This window comes from Parasteatoda tepidariorum, chromosome 6, assembly GCF_982258835.1.
Source record: "Parasteatoda tepidariorum strain Cologne lab strain chromosome 6, Ptep-v5.0, whole genome shotgun sequence".
NCBI classification, from domain to species: domain Eukaryota; kingdom Metazoa; phylum Arthropoda; class Arachnida; order Araneae; family Theridiidae; genus Parasteatoda; species Parasteatoda tepidariorum.
This window is the reverse complement of record NC_141760.1, coordinates 108,593,343-108,613,855: the sequence shown is the minus strand read 5'-3', so window position 1 is coordinate 108,613,855 and position 20,513 is coordinate 108,593,343. Positions and strand designations below refer to the sequence as shown.

The following is a 20,513-nucleotide window of genomic DNA, read 5'->3' as shown; positions in this document are numbered from 1 at the left end:
ATATTACAAGATTATTCATCAACTTGTTTATTCTATTATTTATTTTAAAGCATTAAATATGTGTACAATATTGCACAATATTAGATATGAAAGAAATTTTTACAATTACTGAAAATAGATTTTTCATTTTGTTTAAGAAAAATTTACTAAATGTCGCAAATAGCTTTATTGTTGCCATTAAAAAATGAAAAACCTAGGCTTTTTAAGATTGTTTTTATTTATTATTATTTATATTCATGTTGATACATTGCTCATATTAAAAGATTCATTGATTGATGAACATGCTTATTCATAATATACAAAAGTAAAAAATGTTGCCATGATTTACCTAAGAATCATTTGTTTTATTCAGGATTCTGTGAGTAATGACACATTGATTTGCTACTTACCTTGTGCACATATCTATGAAATAATTAATGAGGTATGTTTTTGTGATTTTATTTATGTATAATATCTTTACAGATTTATGTTATTCAGTAATTTAGTATAATCTTTCATAACACATTACTTTTCTGATGATTATGTTTTCTATAATATTGTGCTTAACATAATTTAATAGGGAATTCATTATTGGATTAAAATGTACCAACGCAAAGTTTGCTTTTCATACAATTTCATTATTACGTGAAATCAGAATGTCTTGAAAAAAATTCGAATAATCGAATAAATGTTTGTAAAAGTTGAAGAAAGTTGTCTGAAATTTTAAAAATTTTTGAAATTGTATTTTGTGAAAAAAATATGATTGAATATTTGATATTAAATGATAGTTGGAATCAATTTAAATTCATGTTCTCTTTTTCTAACTTTAAAATAAATCTTAGAAGTAGTTATACTTTTAAATATTATGTGTTGCATACCAACTTTTTCTGAAAATCTAAACCTAGAAAAGACATTTAAACTGTTTAATAATTTATATCTTATAAAAACTTATTGAGTTGTACCATCATTTATTTTTCTTGTGATAAGTACTCTTTTAATAATTTATTATAATCAATTATTTTATTATTTCTACCAAAAAGTTAAAATATTAAGCATTTTTGAAATAAACTTGCTTAAATGAGATTATACCTTTTATTTGTTCATTTTTTTAAATTTATGTTTAATATGAAACTTTTTGGTATGAAATAATAAACATATTAAGGTAGAAAAAAATTAAAATTTTTCTTCTTAAAACTATTTCTGCCTTTTTCATAAATTCTTATTACAGTATCAAAGTAAATTTTTAAAATCACACTGCATTAAAATGAAATTAGAAAAATTCTTATAAAGTTTCAGGACTCTCTAAAGTCTTAAGATGTGGTCTGAAAATATCAGGGAATTTCTATCTATGTTAGCAATGGTATATTTTGGGATTTTATGGTTATTTATCGTTCTTATTTCGCTTGATTTTTAATCTTTTTGTTTTGATTTTTGTGCAATCAGAATATTTTTGAAAATGCAAATGTGGGTTTTAAAATAATCTATTTGAAGAATAGAAATATTTGAAATTTAGATCTAACATCTTTTTTAATAATGCCAGTAAAATTTGCTGAATTCAATACTTCAAACTTATGAAATGTCTGTTAATAGTCTACATGGTTCAGGCCTACAGTCTTTTGTATTGTTCCAATTTTTTTTTAAAGTTCAGTTATTGTATGAAAAAGAAACTCAATTAATAATTTTTAATTATAAAATTTTAATGGTAGTAAAATCATGGGTCACATTCTTATTTATTTTTTTCAGTATATTCAGTAAATAATCTCTGTGGAGTTTAGTTGTTTCCCAATTGATTCATCTCATTTTAAAAATGATTATAATCAATTAGTTGTAAATTTCAATTCTCAATGAAGTAGTTATAGAATTTTTAAATGCTGATTAATTATGAGTTTTTCAGTGCTAATCAGATCTCCATTAATATAATTATAGTAGAAACTGTTAAAACTTTGCTCTGAACAACGTAATTTGCGACTTAAAAAATATCTTGTTTTATTTATTTATTTTTTGCTATAAAATTTACCATTGTTATACCTAAATGGAGCAAAAAATCCTTTTTCTAGTTTGTCAGTTGCCATTTTTTAAAGTATTCTGGCGTATGTATTTTAGTTTAAAAAATATCACGGTCTATTTGTAAAATTTTTGTCTTGTGAAGCTTTTATCATGTGAAGAATAAATACTAAGAAAATTCAGGGTGTATTTCTTTTCATTGCAGATTTTTTTTTTCGTGTCTTATAGAATAACTGTTTATTTAAAATGGGATGAACATTATATGAGAAACTACACTTAATAATATATAACAAATAAAGTTTGCTTTTTTTTTTTTTCATTTTTTAACTTTTTTATCCACAATCATGTGTCAAATGTATTATTATTATTTTTTTGTTTTTTTTTGTTTTGTAAATATAATTTAAATGTAGGTGCTGAACCTAATGTAATTTAAGATTTTTACTTTTGAAAACATTAAAAAATTATTTAACTTTTTGAAATTAAATCTTTTTACAGTGTCTTAATCAAATATCCTTAAAAAAGTTACAAATATTTTCCTAAAGTCCTTAAAATGGTTTTTAGGATAGGACAAGTGTGAAAATCTTAAAAATCTTTTTTTTTTTTTTTTGTAAAAGTAATTTAAATGTAGGTGTTAAACCTAATATAATTTAAGATCTTTACTTTTGAAAATATTAAAAAATTATTTAACTTTTTGAAGCTAGATCTTTTTATATCTTCTTAATCAAATATCCTTTAAAAAGTAAAATAATTTTCTTAAGTCCTAATAATGGTTTGTAGGATATGACGAATGTGAAAATCCTTATTTGTGAATGTGTTTAGCTAATGCTCTTTTATTAGATTTACTATCGTTTTTGTTTATTTAAGATTCTCCCCTTCTTTGTTAGATATTTTGCCTGTATAAAGGTGGAAGACTAGGTTTTTATAGTGGAACAACTGAGGATTTACTGGATGACATGCAGAAGCTGAAGCCTAATGTTGTGCCTTTGGTTCCTAAACTAATGAATCTCATATATTCAGCAGTATGTTACTTTTCTTGCATTCCCTTGTCTATAATTGCATTTTTGTATTACCCGTCTAATTTACTGTGCCATAAAATGTCACTGTTATCATAAATTAATTTTTGGCACTTTCATATTTTGTATTGGAACACTATCACTTATTTTTTATTTTTCTTACTTAATATAAAGTTGACCATTTAAATAGTATGAGTCCCGCAGTGGACTGATCGTTAAGACACTGTTCCCAGTAGAACACCGAAGTCAAGCATTACTGTCTGCTGTCAGCAAGCGGATGGGTGACCACTTTGATCTGCCTGTGTAGGGACCAAGAATCCATAGTATCGGTCCTCCTTAAACTGTTCTACCGTAAAGTGCTCGACTTTGCTCACAGGTCGTCATACTACTAATGCAGTGGAGCCATTTCATTTGCAGAGGATCAAAATTGTAATGGCATTTCGACGGATTATCCTCAGGGATGTTTCCCAGCCCATTGTGCAGCTCTAGTGTGACGTAAATGAAGTACCTACCACATTGAATACTATGGCTCAAATATTACAGTTATCCCTTACAATTGAGCATTTACAACTCTGTAGTAAATGCTTAATTGCTAGGGCTAACTGTAAGGAGTGAGTTATGATCATTGATACAGTAGAGAACCAATTAACCGGGATGCTCGGGACCATCCCTATCCCGGATGTCTGAATTTCCCGGTTTTCTGGATCGGCCAAAAGTGCCTTTAATCGATGTTTCATCAAACCGAAATTACAAGGAAAAAGTTAAACATATTTAAAAATGGGGAAAAAAAGAAAACATCTCCTAAATTAAAAAAATTGTAGAAAAATAACATTTAAAAGGATAAAAACATTTGCAAATTTAGACAAGAAAAACAAGTTTAAAAAATACAAAATTTGCATATTTATTTTTTGATAACAATTAAAATCCCCAAATTAACTAATATAAAACAAAATCAATAATTAAAAAACGCAATATATTTCATACCTAATTATACTGGGGGGTTATAAGTTTTATACTAATATATAAAACTTATTAATCTAAATAAAAACAACACTTGAAAATTATGGAATGGAAACGATATTTAAAAAAGGCACTAACATAAGTATTAAAACCTCCAAGAGACAGGATATTGTAAGATAAACGGAATTAAAAAAAAAAACTTAATGATGAAATTTATGAATAAAGGGAATTAATTTATTAAGTATGAAATTTATCCTAAAAGAAAAAACGCAGTAGAATCAGAAAAACAGAATCAAAATCAAAAAAAAACTATCTTCTTTATAAAATAATTACCTGCTTTTATTAACAAATAATTATATGCTTAAATTAATAAACTATCTTCTCCTTTTATTTTATTTTTTTATTAAAAGACTATTTTTAAGGAAAGCAGATGTGATTGCACATCAAGAAAAACTTGCTAATGATATCCAATTTCTAAGAAATCAGAATTTATTCAACAAAAAAATATTGTTTTGTTAATTGATGTCAAAAAGATGAATATAACTGGTGATTAAATAATGCATTATCTGAAATAATAAAACAATTCACCATAATAAATAACAAAACTGAGTAACTGAAGGGGATGATTTAAAATAAATCTCACATTTCACCTTTAAAATCAATACTCTTAGCCAGATGTTTCAAGTTCCTTAACTCAAACATTCATTGCTATGCCTGTGCAATGCATTTTTCCCACCCTCTCGTAAATCAAAGAGAAAACGAAATCAGCTTGCCACTCCTTTAAGTTTGATTGATGGCAGCTTATCAGAAAAAGAAAATAAGCACAGGAGAAAATAAAACATTTGTCCCTTCCCTGCCCCCTCTGGATCTAATGATCTTCAAGGTCAGGGGAAGAATTGAAGTTCCTCTGGGCAAGTGAGGAGAAGAATTCCCCCTTTCCCTCTACTCAGCTTTAAGGATGAGTCAAATTTATGTTTTTTTTTTTTTATAATCGTTATAGTACTTTAAAAAGCGGGAAAACTAAGCAAAATTCTTCCCGGTTTTCAGATTTCCCGGTTATCTGGATACCGGATAAATGGTTCTCTACTGTATTATGTGATGGTCAATAACTTTAATTAATTCATTTGCAGTTTTTACTTGGATTCCTTTTAAATGTGTTTAATTCATTCTTGACTCTGATCTTCCAATTTCTCCAGGAAATATTATCTACACCTGTAGCAAGCATGTGATTTTTTCATGAATCATCCGAGTAATAGTTTTGTTCATGTAATTATAATTATCAGTCTACATAATTTTCAGATTTCATAACAACAACTTCATTCATTTTTTTTAATTTATGCATAAAAACTAGGTGGAATTTGAAGAAATTTTGTCATGATTAACATGAAAATCATTATAATAAAATAATTAGCTTTCTCAATTTATTCTTATGATTTGTAGGTTCGGAAACAAATGGTTCCATTTCCATTTAAAAGGCGTCTGTTTGAACTAGCTCTCCTTCAAAAGCAGAAAGAATTATGTCGGTAAAAGAAATTTATTGTTTTTTTTTTAGTTCTATCTATTTGGAACCATTATTAATTCATACTGATAATTAATTTTTTAATGCAGTGGCATTGCAAGGAAGAACACTGTGTGGGACAAGCTGATATTCTCTAAAATACAAGAACGTCTTGGAGGGAGAGCAAAATTAATTTTCTCATCTTCAGCCCCTGTATGTAAAGAAGTCATGCAATTTTTTCGCTGTTCCATGGGCTGTCTGGTAAGTGTTACTAATGAAAATATAAATATAATTGCTGTCAAAAATTGTTTTTTCTTAGCTCCGCTATTTCCTGTTTTTCTCTTTTGATTTTTTATAGAATCATTTTCTGTCATTTTTAATATTTTCTGGGGTGTTTAAAAGTAACCACACTGTCAATAGTTTGTTTAAAGTCCAAAAAATTTAATTATTCGTATGAAGAACCATTTGAGCAAAAATATCATTACTTAATTAATTCACTGCACACAAAAATTCTTGTTCATTGTTTTTTCAAGTGCATTCTTGCAATTTTTTTTTCATTTGAAAGAATTTACCAAATTTTTTTTTCTTAATTGTTTTCAACCTTATTTTTTTGTGTTTTTTTTTTTATTTTTAAATCAGTGTTTTCAAACTTAAGTACAAAGGCTAAAGATCGTGAAAAAACAAAGCATTCTATAGCCTCTGGAATGCATAGTTTTACACTCAATGCATTGCATAGTATCAAAGATAATTTTCGTGTGCTTTAGGTATCGAATTTCAATATTTTTCTTTTTGTATAAAACCTTTAATAAAATATACTTTAACTTTTTATAATATGTGATAAATTTTTTTACTCATTCAATACTCGTTCTTTGAAGTACATAACTTTGTTCATGCATTGATAATACATATTTAGTTTTAACCTTAGTACAAACTAAATCATTTCATAATGCTTAAAAACAATTGCATATTGCTGTTTTGATGTTATTGACCAGCTTCACAGAGCTTGATGTTGTCCTTTTATTTTTTAACATATCGCTTTATTGGAAATCAATCCATATATTATAGGCAACATATACAAGATCGAGAATATGAGTATAATATGAATACATGAACATTAAGAGTACACAACAATTAAAATACATGACCAATCAACAAGAACAGTGGAACTTAAGGATAACAAAATTATAGTGAACTACTGTAAAACGTGTCCAACAAATGGACGCACAAAAGTCCTTCAGAGAATTCATTAAGCTTCTAGCATTCCAATATAACTTGAGAATACCTCCATTACTTTGAGATTCTTTATTGAGTTCTGGACATGATAGTAAGTGTTCAGCATTCGTTTTACCTGCTCTGTAGATTTGACATTCACTTGTTGGTATGATGCCAATGCTGTTTAGATATTTTTCCTAAACAATCATGACTGGCTTTACTGATGAGAAATATTTTGTGGTTATTTGTAGTCTTTTAGCCTTTTCTCATGATTTTTGTGTTTGTTCAGAATGTCTCGTTTCCTACAAATACTAATGCAGGTTTTAAGATAATCGATTTAACGATTCAAAATTTTTTGTTTGTAAAAGACGCTGAATGGTAGTGCTTTGCTCTTTCGTGCCACAGATCCTGGGTTCAATCCTCGGGCCAGGCAAGGTTGACTCAGCCTTTCATCCCTTCAGTGGATCGATAAAATGAGTACATGCTTGGGGACTGAACACTGAGGGTGCCGAGTTTGTCTGACCACCCAACTGGAACATCTGCTCTCGCACCCAAGAACCCCAGGTCAAGAAAACTGAGGTGGGCACAGTAATCCTTGGCTCTACAAAATTCATTGTTTTAAACTTTTTGAGAATTCAATAATTTTATGAGAACAAAACTCAATTAACTGTAAAAAAAAAGAAATATTATTGAATTTTAATGGTGTTGAATGCAAGAGTCATGCGTTATTTTCAACAAATGCAGTAACAAATCTTATAGGGTCGATTTTTGTTGTTTCACAACTATAGATTTATTTATTTCATCTGATTTTAAGAATTATTGTTTCTAATTAATAATGCATGATGAATTAAGGGATTATTCAATATATTATTTTTAAGCAAAAATGTATATGGGTGTATTCACAATGTTTTCTGCTTTATAATATTGAAACTGTACTTTAAAATTATTTAATTTAAGTAGCCTTAATATAAAAATAAGAAATATAAAAACAAGAAAATAAGATTACATTTAGCATGAAATAATCTATATCAGTATATATTGAAATTTATACAAGGAAAGACATACAATGGCCGCTAATTTTTTTACTGCCCATGGCAGTTAAGTGTAAAAAAAAGAATATTAATTAAAAGAAATCATTCTGTATGCATATGTAGCTTAAATCAAGAAAAATAGTAAAATATATTATAACTATTATTTTTTTATGACTACATAGTTCATTTCAATTACATGCATGTTATTAAAATATTTTTTTTTTCTTTTTTACTATAATAAAAGTTAATAATATTAAAAAATAAGCAATAACTAATAATTTTTAAACTGTGTTCATCTGCTTAGAATAAAAACAAGAATGTCTGAAGAACATAAAGAATATATTTTGGTGTACAATAAATTTAACTTTCAAAATTTGCATAAAATGTTTTTTTGAGGTAGCTCAAGAAAAGTCTGTATATTTTGTCTATATTGTATTGGCTTTTTTATCTGTATTTTATATATTAGGACAAAACTTATAGTTGTAAACATTATGATTGTATTGTTACTAAATAAATGTGATGCACAGTCTGTCTATATAAAGAACTCTTCTGGGTAGGGGTGTGGGTTAAATACTAAGAACAAGTTTTGAAGGAGATCAGCAATTAAAGAAACAAACAATCTTATTGTTTAAATATCAGCAAAAAGTTCCAGATTTTGTGGCGGGAGGAATTCTTTATATAAACTATATTCAACGAATTTATATTTCAGGTGTTTGAGGTCTATGGTCTTTCTGAAGTTGGTGCTTCTGTGATGACCCTTATGTCTGAAGATAAGACTGGTACTTATTTTGCATTATTTAAATTATTTCTTAAATATGTATGTAACAAATATTTTTTTCAGAGCATGATTTTTTTTTTAGCATAATTTAAAAGCTAATCAGCAATTGTCATGTTTATTACTCCAAAACGCATTTTCAAGGAGAATACAGTAAGCAAAGCAAAACATCTTTTTACCGGCATAAGAACTGCAAATTAAGTGAAACTAAAATTTTCTTATTACAGTAAACCATCTTAGCATGCATAAATTCCTGTTCATTAAATTGAAAGTTACTTTGTGAATATTTTTCTTTTATTTATTTATTTCACTGGCACTTTCTCTTTGTAAGATGGTAACAGAACAGGAAATTTTATCAGTTTGGAAATTTAATTAAACTGTTTTAAAAGTCATGGAAAATGAATTCATTTGATTTTAAGGCACTTTACAAATTTAATATTTGGAAGAAAAAAAACATTTTATCTCGTTATAATTTTAACGAACAAAACTATTTTTATCTTTAATAGCAAGTATGAATGTTTTCTAATATGTTAAGAGTAAACTTTTGAAGACACTCAAATTTGACACTGTGGCAGTATGTATGCACTAAACAATGGTACTCTCTTTGGTGACAAGACCTAGAGTCACGCTTGCTGATGAGCACCACAAGAAGAATTGATGGCAGAGAAAGCCAGCAACCAAGCAAAAAATTTTAACCTGAAATGTACAAAGATAAATTAATAATAAAATTTACGGTCTACAATATTTAAAGTGTTTGTAACCACCCTGCTTTGAATTTTCATGTTCTGAATGTTTTCCTTAATAACTCTTTCTTTTATGTCCCATAGGTTTTGTAGGTGCACCATTGCCTTGTAACCACATCAAACTAGTGAGCATCCCTGAACTATCTTACCATGCTGAAGACAATGTTGGTGAGGTAAGAGGATACTTTGTTTTACCAGTATCTTGTCCCTTGTTCGTTCGAATCCAGTTGGCTGTAGACCCCCATGTTGTAAGTGGTGACTGGTGCACGTTCAATCTGCACCTAATCACAGTCCTCCATGTTCCCATAACAAATTATACCTCTGGGGATACTGAATTGGAGATTGATCGTGCTTTTGAATTTGCTAATCACTTTGTATATTACATTTTGAGTCTTATTCTATATTTTCTTGACTTTTTATTTTCTAATTTTTGCATGATTGTTTTTTTTTTTTTTTTTTTTTTTTTTTTTTTTTTTTTTTTGCATTTTTTATTTTATCTTACAGTTTGGTGCTCCTCACAAAATTGTATTGATTTATTTTGCTTTGGCTATATTGATACAATATCCGAAAGCACTTTTTTTTCATTTTAGCTGATGACGAGATTATATCTTTTCCTTGTTTTAGTCTCCGGTTCTCTTTTCTTTTTTTAAAAATTTGACAATATTTTATTTTGGCAACAACCTCAAATTGTTGGAGATTCTGTATTAATTTTTTTTTTCTATCATGAAAATTTTTAATATAAATGTGATTGAAGAAATAGCACTTATCTAAATTGAATGCAAATTATAGAGGCATTACACTTTTAAATCTTCTCCATACTACTGCATGACAGACTTGCTTCTTATACTTTAAATATTATTGGGAGCTAACAATACGGATTCTGAAAGGGAAAAGCTGATACTATGATTTAGTTTAGAATTCCATATAAACTAGTTAACCTTGTGAAGATTTCAAATGCAGAGTAAAATTTATGTCTGAACTATCAAAACATTTTTGTGCAGAGAGGTTTATTGCAAGGAGACACCCTCTCTTGCGCAATATTTAATATTGCTTTGGAAAAAGCAATTAGAGATGCCTATCTAAATACTAGGGGCACAATTATCCAAAAGTCTGTTCAAATATTGGCTTATGCAAATGATATTGATTTTTATGATTGGATGTACCAAACAGGTTACCTTAGAGGCTTTTACCAGGCTTGAGGCTTCTGTTAAAACATTTGGTTTAACTATTAATCAGGATAAGACAAAATGTATGACAATCAGTAATCAGCAGTTGAGGTTTTACCTCTTATGACTAATGATAATACATTTGAAGGGGTGAGGCAGTTTAAATACGTAGGCGTAATTGTTACAGTCAATAGTTATCAAAACAGAAACTAATAACAAGAATAATTAATAACAGGATAATAACGCTGGCTAATAAGTAAAATTTCTGAAAAAATTTCATTTTTTAAAGTGTCATAACTTTTTCAAAAATGAATCAATTTTCATAAAAATTTCAGAATATCATGTTCAGGTCTTCTACTTTCACCTAAAAATTACTAATTTAATTTATCTCAATTTTATGCAAAAATTTGCACATTTGAACAAAACAATTTTTTTTTTTTTTTGAAAAAAAATGTCAAGTCTGACAAGTTGCTATTTGGCGACAAAATTTTTTGCATACAAATTTTTTTTTCACATCAAAGTACAAGTCATTAACTTTAAAATGCGCTAAAGTAAATGACTTTATGATTTTTTTTGACAGAGATATGAGATTTTGAAAATTTTTTGTCATTTATAGTGAAAAGTGTGTTGTGGCAGTATTTTTGGTGAAAATGAGATTTCAATTGGATTAAATGAAATCGATATCAAAATTTTATAATAAATTTGAATTGTTTATTCAAATTATATAATAAATTACATATATAATAAAATGTTTATATTTATACTCAAAAGTATAAATAATTGGTTTTATTTATAAACATCTACATTCTCACTATTTAATGTTGTGAATTCGAAAATTATTTAGTATTATTTTTTTGCAACTTTCTTATTTGGATTAATTAATTTTTTTATTTAAAACATTATTACAAAAAGAACATTATTTGTAAATTTGCAATAACAATTTTAAAAAACGACTCAAGAAATTGTATACATAGAATTGTCAGAAAATCAATAAAATGAAGAGAACGATATTTCATCTGACCTTAGGAGGGGAGGGACTTTATAACTATTTTATGTTCTAGTCAATTTTCTTGTTATCTATATTGAGGTGAAAAATTTAAATACCTCCATAAAGTTCCGTTCTTCGTTACTGAAGTAGTGAAGCAGAGAGGAGCCCCCAACGAAGTTTTTGCCCCTGACCCCAGTTAGGTTAAGTCGAACCCTGGAAGAAATGGAATGCAAAGCTTTTTATTGCCAAAAATTAAACAGTTCCTCAAGTTTACAACAAAAAAAAATCCCTAAATTTTTTAAGAATTTTTAGAGCTGTTGATCTTAACATTTTATAGGTTATAAAGTATAATTTATTTTGGCGAATCTGAAAAAGTTATGTTAGCTTTGATTGATGTTATTTACACGGAGATTAATTTCAAATTTTGTGGAAAAGCAGAGGTTTTGTAAATTTTGAACTTCATATAATATCTTTAAATAACATGACAACGGAAAAAGTTTTAATTAGATAACAGTGTTTCTTATTATTTCTTCAATTGTTTTGCATTGTTCTTACTGCATATTTGTGTTTAGATTTGTATCCGAGGACCTAATGTTTTTAAAGGGTACTACAAGAATGCAAATGCTACAAAAGAAGTTTTTGATGAAGATGGCTGGTATCATACAGGAGACATTGGAAAATGGAATGAAGTTAGTCGAATTTCTCTAATTTTATATTTAAATTTGTAAATACGGCTTCATATTATATAGCTTTGTTTTCTTTATTATAGAATGGAACTTTATCTGTCATTGATAGGAAAAAACATATTTTCAAACTAAGTCAGGTAATATGCTGTTATCTTAATTTGTTGCTCACAACTTTTAATACTATTTTTTTATGCTTAAAAAACTCTTGTTTTCTTATTTTAGCAGTAATAATTTTATTTTATAGTCCTCGTTAAACAGATTACCCACTTTTAGGCTTACGGCTATCAATGTTCAATTCCGTAGCCTTTTATTTTATATTTTATAACCACCGTTGAACAGCCAACCCAATTTTCCTGTTTACGACTACTAATGTTCAACTATGTAGCCTTGCTATTCTGAACCCAATCCAGAAGACAAGGGAACTCTTGGATCAAGTATTAGGAGAAATTTACCTCCGTGGAGGACTTTTTGATGGAACTAACCCGCATTTGCGTTACATGGAGATGAGGATCACAAGAACCCCACACGGTTTGCCTCACGGCAAGGGGACTCTAACCCGTGATCCGTCTACCACTGAGGATATTTCACGTCAGCACTGTGGTCTGTGCAAGCCAGATGCGGAATTCGTATTGACAAGCCATTGCAGGGATTTGAACCCGGTTCACCTCATTGGAAGGCGAACGCTCTATCCCCTGAGCCATCGGGACTCTACTCCGTAGCCTTGTCGAAAAAATGTTGTTATATATATCAAACCTGCCAACATCAGAGAAATAAAATAATGGAGATTTTACAAACCTACCCAATTTTGGGTTTACGACTATTGATGTTCAACTCTGTAACCTGGTAATTTTGAGCCCAAACCAGAAGAAAAGGGAACTACTGGATCAAGCAATGGGACAAACTATCCTTTGAGGTGGACTTTTTGAGGGCACTACAGTAAAATACAATTAAAAAATCGTCCAAGTTAAAACTGCACAATTGCAAGACGGAGTGTATGATAGTTGTAATATGGTTGGCATCGTGTTTTAAATCCCAAGTAAGCTGATGCCCCTCAATTCAAGTCTGGGTGGACGTCAAGCTGCCACAGCAGATATAACTCTAATCCATCACAATGGCAACTGAGCATCTAACCAAATGAACAAAATAAATTTTAAAAATAAATGTTAAAAAAAAGTTAACAATAGAGGAATGAAGAAAATAATACAAATTATGCTCATATAAGGTTTAATCAATGAATCATACAATGTTAAAAATTAATTTTGTGGGGATAGTTGTTATCAACAATGTACAAAGTATGTACAATGTACAACAATGTACGAAGTATCTTTAGATACTTTGTGTATCTAAAGGTACCTCAAGATAGAATCAAGTTAACACATCTTATATACTAGTGGATTGAAGTAGATAGTGGTAGGCACACTGCATTACTCCCCCACCAGAATAATATCTGTGATAGAATTCAATGAACGGATACCACTAGTTGATTCATTGCTGTTTTGTGAGAAGCCGGGAGAGCTGTATTAAGTTCACGGTCGAGGTCGTTCATGTGTGGCCATTAGCAGTTTAGTGTATACAGGCCAACTTTGTGTGTGATCGAGACTGAGTAGCAATGAGGTGAATTATGTTACAGTCACAAGTAGTAACGAGTCGACTTTTTAATACTGACCATCAATCAAAGTGGGAGTTTCTGTCAAAGTAGGTGTGTTCGCATCATTTCCGGGTCAATATGGAGATAGTGGTTGTCGACAACGTCAACCTTCATTTATCTTTCTCAAACAGAGGTCGCCAAAGTGGTCTATATAGACCCCCAGGGGTCTATTTTACATTAGCGGGGGTCGATTCGAACCGGAAGGGTCGATTTGTCGAAGGATTATCAGCATTTTTCAGATATGTGACAATTAGAAATAAAAGAAGAAGACTTGGAAATATGTACAGGTAATCTTCAAAAATTGAGCCACGATTTTAAACTGCGTTTTGTTGATTTGAAAAACATTGACATCCCTGATTGGATTATTGTGCCATTTTCTGCTCAAATTGAAAACGTGGACATCAACCTGCAAGATGATCTTGCTGAATTATTATGGGGATTTGAAGCAAGGACGCTTTTTAAAAATTTAGCAATAAGCAAATTTTGGACAAATATAAATATAATGCAAAAATATGTAAAACTTTATGAAATAGCTCAGCCATTTATGATAGCATTTCCAAGTTCCTATATGGTTTCAGCCACGTAAATTCAATCTTGACTAAGAACAGAAATAGGTTAAATGTGGAGTTTCGAGGGGATTTAAGATTAAAATTGACCAGTTTTGAACCTAATATAACAAACCTTGCAAAAAAAAAAAAAAAAAAAAAACAGGCACACCTATGTCATTGATTAAGAAGCAATAAATCCGTAGTTACTTTACTTATTATTTCTACTTACTTATAATTACTTATTATTTCATAAATATTAAGGGATTTATATTTCAACATTAATATATTTTTCATAAAACTATTGTTGCACTATGTACTATTACTTTACTAAATGTTCAAAATCATAAAATAAATGTACAAACACAGTATCTAATAGAGTTTTATTTTAATTAGCAGAAAATTACTTTTATGGGGGTCGATGGAGATTTCGAAAAATTATGTAGGGGTCGATGATCAAAAAAGTTTGGCAACCCCTGATCTAAAAGTACCTCAATATAGAATCGAGTTAACACGTCTTATATACTAGTGAATTGAAATAGATAGTAGTAGACACACTACAAATTTCAAAATTAATGTATTGTTTACAAAACCAGTTAAATTATTTTCTAGTGTCATTGCTCTAAATTCTGATTTTCGTGATTTAACTCCTTGATTGTTTTTATAGGGAGAATACATTGTTCCTGAAAAATCAGAAGGAGTGTACATGCAAAGTCCTATTGTGTCACAAATTTATGTGGACGGAGATCCTAATCAGGCTAGTTTTCCTTCTTGCATGTTTTGATTATTATTTATTTCCTTTTTAACTTTTGATTGAAATTTTGAATTAAAGCCACTTTATTAATTTTTGTACTGCTTAATATATGTATTTCCTTTATAAATATTCTGTTGAATGGTCTGATTTTAGGCATAAATTTGAATGATAACTGCTTCACATATTGATTCAATATCTCAACTAAAGTAATTTATGTCAATATACCTAAAACTTTGTGGCATAGGACAGTTGATAACATATGTAATATGGTGCGTAGTGTTTTCAAAAAGTGCTTATTTTTGATTTTCATTTTTTAAAAACTCTTAAAGGTGCTTTTTTCATTAGGTGTTTTTAAAAAGTACTTAATTTTTCTTTTTCCAAAAGTAGATATATTTTCTTTACCATGTTGATTTTTGCCATGAATTATGCAAAAATCGTGGTTTCCACATTGTTTTCTATTTAAAATTTTCATTATTCATTCAACCACAATCATTTTACATGTTTGATTAAATATTTGCGAGTCTGCATATACGTCTACTGAGCTGGGTTCAGGTAAGATCACTCTCATGTGCAACTCTGCAGCATTTTGCAAGATGTTCTCAATTTCAGACTTTGTTTTCTACCCTGTGTTCTGATATCGAAAATTGTGTTCTGATATCGAACTGAAAAATCTCTTGATCATTTTATAGCAGCTAATATAATCAAAGATTTCTTTATCAGAAACTAGTTGTTTTCTCGTGATCATGTAAAGTCTTTGAAAATTATTTTACATTTTGTCAATGTATGTAGTGCTTAAAAATATTTTTTGAGTGATTAAAGGGTGCTTATTTTTTGTTGAACGATTTGGCTACACACCCTGTAAGTAATAAATATAGTTTTTTATAGTATGATTAGTTATTGCTTTTTAATTTCATTGAAATTAATAACATTTGGGTATTTACAGGATTTTATAGTTGGAATAGTAGTACCTGATAGAAATCTTTTCATTCGTTGGGCGAAAAAGAAAGGTTTTCAAGAAATGGAATTTGAAACTCTTTGCCAAAATGATGTAAGTTTGAGCCAATTTTAGTGTAGTTATGCTTCAATTTTTTATGCTCCTATTTGCTGTCTTACTTTTTTTTAATTCTTAAATAAGAAATATTTGTGACATCGTAAAATATTCACTGTAAAAATTGTAAAGTAAATTGTGTTTTGATTTTCTCTTATTACAAAAAAAAAAGTGTAAAAAAATTATTCTGCTTAACTTTTATATTTTTGTTAAAACTTGTTCAATAACATTTATTTTATAAATATTGTGTATCAGGGGTAATTGTGAGACAAAATGAAAAATCCTAAATATTGTATCCTAAAAATTCCATGCTATACATGTTTAATATGATTTTTTGAACTAAGATTTACAATTAAAATAAAATACCAATGAAGAATATCACACCCTTATAGTAACTCATTTAAGAGAAACTTAAATCTCGATATTCGATTTTAAAATCTTAAAATCTCTATATTCGATTTTAAGAACGGGAAAATACAAATTGCGATATTGTATTTTTAAATTGCTGAATATAAATAGCGACTTTTGACTTTAATCTTATTCTTAGACTTAATCTTATTAATATTATAATTTCGACTTAATTTATGGTCTTGAAAAACGTGGAACTCCACGAGTTTTTCAGAAAAAAATCGCATACCCTGCTCCTAGTTTTTAAATCTGGAAGGATGGTATGAAAAATCCGGAATTCCGGGGTTTACCCAGAATGCAATCACCCCTGGTTTATATAAAAAAAAAATGATTAAATTTATCAGGAAGCAGTTTTGAGTAATTTAATCTCAATTTAAAATGAATGAAAAATGAAATTGCATTGTTTAAAATAATTTCAGATAATTTAAAGGTTTGCTAAAATATTGCTTAAATTTTTTTATATATATATATATATATATATATATTGTTCCGTTATGTTTAATAGTTTAAAGAATATGAATTAAATCTATGAATTGTATCTTTCTGTCCCTTAATGCTTCTGTACTGGTCAGCAATATTTACTTAAAATGAAATTACAGCTGCTGTTTTTAAAAATAATTATTTCATTTATTCATTTTATGTAAAAGTATTTATTTTAATATTGTAGGATGTGAAGCGTGCAGTATTATCTCATTTGTTGAAACTTGGCCGAAAAAAAGATCTAAACTCATTGCATCAGGTTTGCATGAAATTGCTTTTTTTTTTCCCTTTAAATTTTTTTTTAAGAGTTTATTCTGTTATATTGGATTTAAATAGAATATTTGACAGTTACAACTGTAATTGTAGAAATATTTAAAATTGTTTAATTGACAAAGCAATTTAAAACGTCTAGTCCAAGTGTTTTCATGATTTTATTACATTTAGAATAGTCATCTAATTTGTGAATAATTTAAACTTATATTGTAAGGAATATATGATAAGGAATTATTTTTAAATAATTGAAAAGTTTAGTCCCTGTCAATTTGTCTATTCATTCATAATTTTTACTTTATAAATATTAAAACAAAATTAGTTGAAACTTTATATTTCCTGATTTTTGCTGTAGTCTCTCTTTAAACTAATGTGACATTTGTAGGTTTTAGTTGTCTTTTCTTTAGTGAATAAAGTTCTAATAATAAAGTTTAAACTTTCTATGTGTGTATATATATATATATATATATATATATATATATATATATATATATATATATATATATATATATATATATATATATTGTTAACTTGTTTTAAAGCCTCAAAAATGCATTAGCAAATTATATATATTAAAGCAGAATGTTAACTCACTTTCGGCTTTAGGCAACCCAAATTCAAATCCAGGTTAAGGCTTCTAAATTCATATTGAGTATCTTGCTTGTATTTTCTCTGCTATTAGACCAAACATATGTTTTTTCTTATGTTCCATATGTTTTTTTTTATATGTGACACATAAAAAAATCAGTTCTATAGTTTGTCTAAAGTAAGAACTCCCCTAGCCATTCGTTTGGAGCCGTAGCGCTGACTTTGATAGCAGGGTATAACTATTTCAAGTAGGGAAGTGGGGTTATTGTTTAGTACAGGTTTTGGCTCTGGTTGGTGAGAGAAAGGAAATATTTTTTGTCGGCCTCTTGTGTTAGCCCTAGAATGAAGAGAAGTTACCCTTACTGAAATGCGCTATTCTTGTTTCCATAGCAACAACCAGACTCAGTTGTGGCGGGGAGAGTTCTTAGCGTAGACAAACTGTAGTCTTCTATGATGACAAATTTGTAACAAAAGCTTTGCTGTATGGAATTACAAATTTACTTTAGAACTATTACATGGTGTGTAACGTTTTTAAAAAGTGCTTAAAGGTGTCTTTTTAAAAAGTGTTTAATTTTCCCATTTCGAAAATGAAATTTCTTTTCTTAACCATGTCAATTTTTGCCACATTTATGCAAAGCGTGCTTTTCACATTGTTCTGTTCAACATTTTCCCAATTCATTCAACCACAATCTATTTTGGCGTCCCGTCGGTCCATAGCATATGAAAATGCCAATCATTTTACATGTTTGATGAAACACTTGAGAGTCCAAATGTGCTTCTACTGATCGGTGAGATTCTTGCACTCTCACGTACAACTCTGCTGCATTTTTCAAGATATTCTCAATTTGAGGCTTTATTTCCCACTCTCTGATGTCGAATAAAAAAAAAACTCTCAATCTTTTTGTAATGGCTAATATAATCAAGAAAAGAGTTGTTTGTTATAAACTGATTATTTTATCATGATCATGTAAAGTCTTAGAACATTATTTTGTTAATGTATATAGTGCTTAAAAATATTTTTTGAGTGCTTAAAAAGTACTTAAACAGTGCTTGCTCTTTGTTAAAAGATTTGGCTATGCACCCTGTATAAGTTCATAAAATTTGCCGTGCATATCGTGTATTCATAGCTGATACTATAATGAAGTGAAGTAAATTTTAATTATTATAAATTTAATCTTATTGTTTTGTATCATTTTTATCCCTCTTTAAAAAAAGCAAACTTATTTTACTGTATCTATGTTTGTTTTTTTTCTTGTTTCAGGTAGGGAATGTGTATTTGAGTCCTGAACCATTTTCTCTAGAAAATGGATTGTTAACACCCACACTGAAAGTGAAGAGATCTGTTGCAAGAAAAATGTTTGAATCCAATTTTGAAAAACTCTATGAAGAAGGCAATTTACGAAAGTTGCAAGGACTCTGAAGACAAGTATTTTGAATTTGATTGTACAGTGCAGGGATTTTATTTATTTGTGAGTTTTCATTTTTAAGAATGTTTTTTTATTTTTATGCTCCCAGCCTTCTATTATCCAATTCTTATGTTTTGTGAATCTCAATAAAGCATTTTTTTTTTCAAAATGAGAGTAACGCTGGTGAATAAGAATGAATATTCTATTTTAAAATTTTTAGTATGATTGTAGAATTTAAATTTAACTTTCGTTAGGAACTAAAATAGCAAACACTATTTTTTTTTTCAATTTCATTTTAAAACTGTGAACAACAAAAATTTAAATATTTAAATTAAAATAATTTTTTTAATAATTTTTTAAAACTGTAAAATTTACTAACCGTTATTCGCATTTTTAAATTAAATTTATAGAGCATTTATCTCATTCAAGAGAAGATTAAAAGAAATCAATATAAAGGAAGAAATTGAAGACCATTCAAGAATATAAGTGCTAAATATAATATTTTCAAATTATTTAACTAATTAAATACTGAAGCTCGTGAGGTATCTTGAAAAAAAAATTCTGTTTTATATCAAATAGATTTTTTTACTAAAAAAAAGACATTATTCCAGAATTACAATCCCTATTTTGTATACTACTTTAATTGTTATAATACCTTGTTTTAAAATTTTTAAAGAAAAACAAAGCTTCTTTTTTTTTTACCAGCATCAACTTATTCGGTTTTGAACTTTGTATTATGCAGAATTTCATTTGAAGCTATAGAGGTGTTGTTTGTTTAATGTATTTGAGAGAATTATTTCAAAACTCTATTTTGTTTGTATATTTTCTTTTTGGGGATATCCATAAGTGATGCCACACTTTTTTTTTCAATATTTTTCACTCTCCCCTTTACACAAAGTGTCACTTTTGCTTCTCCCCTGCCCCTTGTCACATATCCTGCTACGTAACAAAAATCATATTTTAAATTTATTTTCAAACTTATACTCCATTTTAATGGTACTTGTGAGCATAACCACAATAATGGTTATACAGGGTTCCTACAGTCTTTAAAAACTGCTTAATTTTTATTTTTGAAAATAAGAGCCCTTAAAAGTAGTACTTAATTTTGATACAAGGTTTTTACAAGTCCTTAATTTTTCAGTATCAACTATACTTGATAGAAACATTTATTTATTTTTTTCGATCTTTTAAAAGTATTTTTTAAAAAAGTCATTCTTTTATCACCTAAAATAAGACCATGGAACAGCATTTTAGAGAGACAAAATTTTTAACATAACTGAATATTTAGCATGATTGGCTTGAATATGTTAT

At 28.4% G+C, this 20,513-nt stretch overlaps 1 protein-coding gene across 7 annotated transcripts in view; it reads left to right on the top strand.

Annotated features, from left to right (window-relative positions):
• Nucleotides 1–19,647, top strand: part of LOC107437256 (long-chain-fatty-acid--CoA ligase 5) — a 371,824-nt gene extending 352,177 nt beyond the window's left edge. For all 7 annotated transcript variants that reach the window (XM_087166428.1, XM_087166429.1, XM_087166434.1 and 4 more), the window contains 12 exons: nucleotides 353–421; nucleotides 2,868–3,002; nucleotides 5,397–5,479; nucleotides 5,565–5,715; nucleotides 8,407–8,476; nucleotides 9,300–9,388; nucleotides 11,942–12,058; nucleotides 12,139–12,192; nucleotides 14,916–15,005; nucleotides 15,946–16,050; nucleotides 17,126–17,197; nucleotides 19,058–19,647. In XM_087166428.1, the coding sequence (XP_087022554.1) occupies nucleotides 353–421; nucleotides 2,868–3,002; nucleotides 5,397–5,479; nucleotides 5,565–5,715; nucleotides 8,407–8,476; nucleotides 9,300–9,388; nucleotides 11,942–12,058; nucleotides 12,139–12,192; nucleotides 14,916–15,005; nucleotides 15,946–16,050; nucleotides 17,126–17,197; nucleotides 19,058–19,216 (1,194 nt within the window). In that variant the 3' untranslated portion in view covers nucleotides 19,217–19,647. The remainder of the gene's footprint in view (nucleotides 1–352; nucleotides 422–2,867; nucleotides 3,003–5,396; nucleotides 5,480–5,564; nucleotides 5,716–8,406; nucleotides 8,477–9,299; nucleotides 9,389–11,941; nucleotides 12,059–12,138; nucleotides 12,193–14,915; nucleotides 15,006–15,945; nucleotides 16,051–17,125; nucleotides 17,198–19,057) is intronic.
• Nucleotides 19,648–20,513: the final 866 nt, after the last annotated feature.